Source organism: Diceros bicornis, chromosome 29 (genome assembly GCF_020826845.1).
Source record: "Diceros bicornis minor isolate mBicDic1 chromosome 29, mDicBic1.mat.cur, whole genome shotgun sequence".
Lineage (NCBI taxonomy): Eukaryota > Metazoa > Chordata > Mammalia > Perissodactyla > Rhinocerotidae > Diceros > Diceros bicornis.
In genome coordinates this window covers 7,469,304-7,476,012 of record NC_080768.1, presented here as the reverse complement: position 1 = coordinate 7,476,012, position 6,709 = coordinate 7,469,304, and the positions used below count along the sequence as shown (strand labels likewise).

General features: G+C 40.6%; 1 protein-coding gene across 1 annotated transcript; it reads right to left on the bottom strand.

Annotated features, from left to right (window-relative positions):
- Window positions 1-4,050: 4,050 nt before the first annotated feature.
- On the bottom strand, window positions 4,051-4,624 carry LOC131394115 (beta-defensin 103A-like). Its single transcript, XM_058525382.1, has 2 exons — window positions 4,570-4,624; window positions 4,051-4,172 (listed from the first exon to the last, which is right to left on the bottom strand). The coding sequence occupies exons 1-2, from the start codon at window positions 4,622-4,624 to the stop codon at window positions 4,051-4,053; spliced, it is 177 nt and encodes a 58-aa protein (XP_058381365.1).
- Window positions 4,625-6,709: the final 2,085 nt, after the last annotated feature.

Below are 6,709 nucleotides of genomic sequence, written 5' to 3'. Positions count from 1 at the left end.
TTGAATTTAGTATTTATGTGGTTGCTAACCTATTCCAGTAAAGATCTACTATTTTTCTGAGTATGTCTACCTACTTTTCTCCTTGCTCCAAGCTTTGTGTTCCCTTTCTCTTCTTTTTTTCAGGCCTGAGGGCCTTCTTGAGTATTTCTTGTAGTGGGGGTGTCGTGGCCGTGAACTCCCTTAGCTTTTGTTTATCTGGGAGAGTTACTATTTCTCCATCATATTTGAAGGTTATTTTTGCTGGATAGACTATTCTTGGCTGAAAGTTTTTGTCTTTCAGTATTTTGAATATATCATTCCAGTCTCTTCTAGCCTGTAACATTTCTGTTGAGAAATCTGCTGAGAGCCTGATGGGAGTTCCTTTGTACGTTATTTTTTGTTTTTGTCTAGCTGCCCTTAATATGGTTTCTTTGTCGTTGACCCTGGCTAGCCTTACCACTAGGTGTCGTGGTGTAGGCCTTTGTCTGTTAATATATATAGGTGGCCTGTTGGCCTCGCTTACTGGTATTTCCTGCTCCTTTCCCAGATTTGGGAAATTCCCAGCTATTATTTCCTTCAATAGGCTCTCTGTTCCTCTTTCTCTCTCCTCTCCCTCAGGAATACCTATAATTCTTATGTTACATTTTCTAATAGAGTCAGATATTTCTCGGAGTCTTTCTTCATTTCTTTTTAGTCTTAGTTCTCTCTCCTCTTCCATCTGAAGTATATCTGTATTCCTATTCTCTAAGGTGCTAATTCTTTCCTCCATATTGTCAGCTCTGTTCTTTAGAGATTCCAGATTCTCTTTTATCTCCTCCATTGTGTTCTTCATCTCCATCAGCACTGATTGGTTTTTCTTTATGATTTCAATCTCTTTTGTGAAGAAACTCCTAATCTCATTGAATTGTTTGTCTGTGTTGTCTCCTATTACGTTGAACGTTTTTATGATAGCTATTTTGAAATCTCTGTCATTTAGTTTATGGATTTCTGTGTCTTCGGGGTTGATTTCTGGGTGCTTGTCATTTTGTTTCTGGTCTGGTGATTTCATATATTTTTGCATTGTGGTTCCTGTGTTGGTTTTGTTTTTCCTCATCCTGGAAATCTCTGGTTGCAATTTCCACCTGCCGCCACTGTCTGGTGGTAAAGGGCTGTGTAGTCTAAGCCCCCTGCGTTCTGCCCCTGTTTTTCTGCTGCGATCCGCAGTTTTGCTTTTCTTTTGTTTTTTTTGTTTTTTTTTCCCCTCTGCGATCCACAGGTCCAGTCATTTGATCAGGTCTGCTGCAGATGGCTTGGTCTGGTCTGTCGCGGATCACTGGTCTGGTCTGCCGCGGATCGCTAGGTCTGGTCTGGTTGGTTGAGCTGCAGAGTCCGGTAGGTGGGGAGGGGGGAGCTCTCTCTTTTGCCCTCTGGGTCCCTGACGTGGGAGGCTTCTCGTTTGCTCCTCTTTATCTGCTCTCTGGGGTGCTCAGACGTTGATGGTAGCCCTGTGGCTCCTCTGAGTCCTCTGTGCGGGAGTTTCCCACTGGCTGAGAGAGTCCCAAGAGCCACAGTTTCCCCGCTGAGGGCCGCCCCTCCCCCCTTTCTGGGAGCCCCGCGGACCGGGATCGCTGATCTGATGGGGAGGGAGAGGAGTTCTCCTTACCTCTCCCCACTTCCTCAGGGCGCCCAGCACGTTCCGCTCTCAGAAGTGCGGCAGTGTGGATCCCTCCGCTCTAGCTTTTCACTGTCTGGTATTCCATTGTTGGTCTGTGACTGTTCCTTTTGTTGTATCTTGTCGGGGGAAGAGTTCATGGGAAAGCTCACTCCGCCATGATGCTGACGTCACTCCAGTATCATACTGTTTTGATTACAGCTGTGTAATATAATTTGAAATCAAGAAGTTTGATGCCTCTAGTTTTGTTCTTCTTGCTCCAGATAGCCTTTAACTACTCTGGGTCTTTCAAGGTTCTGTACATATTTTAACATTGTTTTTTCTATATTTGTGAAAAATGCCATTGGATTTATTTAGACTATCATTTTAAATGTAATTCATATTTTTTCATAGGAAAAGGAATAATAACTCGGTTGGATCCAACTAAATTCCTCACTAACATTCACTAGATAAAGATGGACATAGAGCTGAATATTAATTGGATCATAAAATTACCCGTTCATGCTTCAGAATATATATTTCAGTAAGCTTGGAAGTCTGCATTTATTAACATAGTTTCATAGGTCTCAAAAATATTTCTTTTGTTCTATTTTTTAATAAAAATTGTATATATTTAAAGTGTACAAAATGATGATTTGATATAGCTATACATAGTGAGATGATTACTGCAGTCAAGCTAATCAGCATATCTTCTCCTTACATAGTTGCCATCTTTGGTCCGTGTGGTGACAGCACCTGGTATCTACTCTCTCAGCAAATTTCCAGTATTCAATACAGTGTTATTATCTATGGTCGTCATGCTGTACATTAGATCTCCAGACTTATCCATCCTTTGTAACTACCACTTCTACCCTTTCTATGCTGCTGTTATTGGGTGGAACTTTCTATACATTTCAATTAGGTCACTTTGGATGATACTGTTGTTCAAATCTTCTACCTCTATACTGATATTTTGGCTGCTTTTTTCTTTTTATTGCAAATATACAAGTGTTCAAATATCCAATTGTATTTGTTAATTTATCTCTTCCTTGTCTCATTTCTATCCGTATTCCCTAAGAATCTTAAATATTGTTGTTAGCTGCATTCTGATTTTGTATTAATACATGTTCTTGGTGAATTAACCAGTTTATCATTGTGACAAGTGCCATTCTTTGTCTCTGGTAACAATACTTGTCCTAAAATCTACTAAATTCATTGTCAATTAGTCAATAGAGTTAATTCTTTTTTCTTCAGATGAATCTTTCCATAGCTTATATGTTTTGATCCTTTTATTGTTACTCTACCTTGGTCTTTACATTTGATATCTAAAGTGGTTTATTTGCAGACAGCATGTATTTGAGTCTTACTCTTTACTGAACTGACAATCTCTCCCTTTAAGATAGAGTGTTCAGAATCTTAGCAGCACATTCATTCCATCATGTGGAGCCAGATATTCATAGGTATCATTTTCCTTCTGCCTGAATAAATTCTTAATTTTTTTGTCTTTTATACTGCAGATTGCAGGTTTACTGAACAGGAATTTTCTTAGCTTTTTTTTTTTTGTTTTGTTTTTTGGTTAAACATTTTTTAGATTCCTTTAAAGATTATACTTAATTTGAATAAAAGGTGAGTTTTTAACACTTTCTAAGATTCCTACTTGATAAGATCTCACACAATAACCAGCATTTTGTGTGTGTGTGCGTGTGTGTGTGTGTGTGTGTGTGTGTGTGTGTGAGGAAGATCACCCCTGAGCTAACATCCATGCCAATCCTTCACTTTTTGCTGAGGAAGACCGGCCCTGAGCTAATATTTATTGCCAATCCTCCTCCTTTTTTTCCCCAAAGCCCCAGTAGATAAGTGTATGTAATAGTTACACATCCTTCTAGTTTCTTATGTGGGACACTGCCTCAGCATGGCCTGAGAAGCGGTGCATTGGTGTGCGCCCGGCATCTGAACCCTGGCAGCCAGTAGTGAACACGCGCGCTTAACCACTAAGCCACGGAGCGACCCCACAGCATTTTTTTAAAAAAGACAGTGAAAGATCCAGCAGAGTGGTGTAGCGGCTAAGTACGTTTGCTCTGCTTTGGCGGACTGGGGTTGGGATCCTAGGTGAGCACCGACACACGGCTTGTCAAGCCATGCTGTGGTGGTGTCCCATATAATGTGGAGTATGGGCTGTGTTTGGGCACGGATGTTAGCCCAGGGCCATTCTTCCTCAGCAAAAAGAGGAGGATTGGCAGATGTTAGCTCAGGGCTGATCTTCCTCACACACACACACACACACACACACACACACAAAGAAGATGACAGAACTTCCAATTATTTGAAAAAAATATATAATTGGATTTTGTGTCTATAAACTTGAAGGAGGCATTTTCACACTTTCCTACATACTCATCATGTTGTTATACTTTTTATTTCTTTTTTTGGCAACACTTTTGTCATCCCAGAGAACAGTGGCCGATCTGTTCCTCCCTTGTAAGGCAGCCAGGCGCATCATACCGACAATTTTTTACTTTGTAATAATACTTTTGTACTGCCTTTACCATTCCTCCATTGCCTGCAATAATGATAGGGAACCCACAGGTAAGTTTTAGTAACCACTAAGCTAATACAATGGAAGTCTGTGTTTCTGTTCTCAGATTACATCAATCTTTCCTGTTGGCATTGAAGTTTTTACATCATTTTTTCATCTCTAATTAACACGTATAACAGTCTTCCCATGAAGAGGTGGTTTTGTGGGCTGTTTAGTCTCTTCAGGGTGGGTCAGAAAAGACTGGAAAACCTGCTTTAAGGTTCTTGATGATCCTCGTCAGAAAGAAAAAAAAACAAAAGTGTTGTCTCTTTCCCATGTGACAAATCCAAGTGTTCTAATGTTCCCTAAAGAATGGAGAGGGACTGGCTCTGAATGGTAATTTCTCAATTCTTTCAGCCCTCTCATTTCCCCACCCATCTTACCTGGAACAGCATCAAGAACAAGAAGAGCAATGCAAAGAGAAGGTAATGGATCCTCATGACTGACAGGCTTCACAGCACCATGTGACTGGATGGAGAGATGTGCTCATTCCCTTTAAAGCCTTCAGCCACAGGTAGAAGTAAGCAATGGCTTCAATTCCTGTATTATTACAGTGATGACAATATGGTGTGTTTCCTGATGCTTCATGCTAATGTCACTTGCCACACAGACCATGCCCACTGACCCAGGAGTTAGTGACAAATCTAATGGGTGAAGCAAAATTTGTTATGAGCATTAGATTATTCTAATACCCTCTAGGCTCGAGGAGTTTGTCCAGGTCTGGACCAGGTCTGGTTGGAGACATAAGTAGGAAAAATTTTCCTCCTTTTGAAAACAGTCCTAATGCATGTAGCTTGCAGCTGACTTGTCCCCACTGTGGTACTTCTAAGCTTTCTGCCAACCTTCTAAAGTCCTGGAAAAACCTGAGGACCACCTGAGAACCACATCAGTCCAGCCTTGGATATATTCAGAATCTAGGGGTGAACTTAGTCTGAGTCACACTGTGAGCCTGTACACATATTCTTGAAATTGAGACAAAACAGGATCATCTTTAGGTGATAAGTAAAGGGAGGAAAAATGAGCTACATTGCGGAGGCCTCGACTCCATGCCCCTTGACCATGACAGGGAGATATCATTGGGTGAAACACGGTTTACACTTCATCATTGCCTGAACTGCCAAATTCATGAGTCAAGAAGCTGTCTTGTTTTCCTTCATCAGTGGAGGAAGAGAAGGCTGGGATAATCTATTAGATTGACAGGCATGTCTTCCTTGTGGATGACACTCCATATACAAATGAGGGGCTTAAGAAGATATGTTTAAGACCTTGGGCCACTAGACGAGTTCAGGTAGGAACTTGTGGAAAGGTTCCTGAGAATCTGTCCCCAGCACAGGCAAGTCAACTAGAGGTTGCTGAGAGTCTGCAGTTGCCAAACACAGCTCAGCAGATCACAATTCAGAAAAGGAGTCCATTTATTTGTACCTCTTTTTCCCAAAACATCTGGTAAACTGAGTTTAAGTTTAGGTGGGAATAAACCATAATTGTTTTATCAACACTTAATCATCTGAATGCTAACATGTGAATTCAATAGTACAGTGATAGGAATAAGATCTTTACAACATTTCTTATTTATGCAATTTTCTCAAGTTCCTTCTCTCTCTTCTTCCCTCCCACACTTTCTTTCCTTCTTTTTCTTTTTCTTTTTTTTTCTTTTTTTGTGAGGAGGTTCAGCCCTGATCTAACATTTGTAGCCAATGCTCCTCTTTTGTGCTGAGGAAGACCGGCTCTGGGCTACCATTTGTGCCCATCTTCCTCCACTTTATATGGGATGCCACCACAGCATGGTTTGACAAGCGGTGCATTGATGCGTGCCCAGAGCCCAACCTCGGGACGCCTCATCGGAGCACTCACTTAACCACTACACCTCCGGGCTGGCCCCTTTCCTTTTCTTTATCTCTTTTTCAGTTCCCTCCCCTTTTTTTCTTTTCACTTCAATTTCCATAAATGCCAAGACAAAGTAAAGGAAAGAAAGCAAATAAATCAAGCTCAAGTTCACCTGCAAACCCAAGAGAGAACAATATACTTCGGTGATTTTCAATGTGAAGGGACTATATGAGGACACATACAACAAAAGTCTCCAGAATGTATGTTGCTTGCTGTAGTCATATTATGACTTTCTATAGGTGGTGAAATAATCCACTGTTTTATTATAAAAGGATATATATTAAAGAATAGCCTGCATTTCTATTATTGGCATAAGATTTATTCTCCTATTTCTATTTACAGTGGCACTTACCTCATGCTTCAGGCAGATATCGCACATTCTAGCCATAGAAAGTAGTGGGATTTTAACAGTTCATTTGTAAAGTTGGGTTAAGAAAACACAAAAGTCTGAAAAGTCCTTTAATGTCTTATGCACCTTCTATGTTAAAGAGAGGGTGCTTAGTTCTAAAGAGCTGTTCAAATATCTATTTACTCTAGGGAAATGATAAGTAAGAAACTTCAGTTTGTCCTCAAATTATTTCAAGACTCCTATATCTCAGATCCATCATACTGGAGCAGGAACTAGAATAAGAAGGGCAATG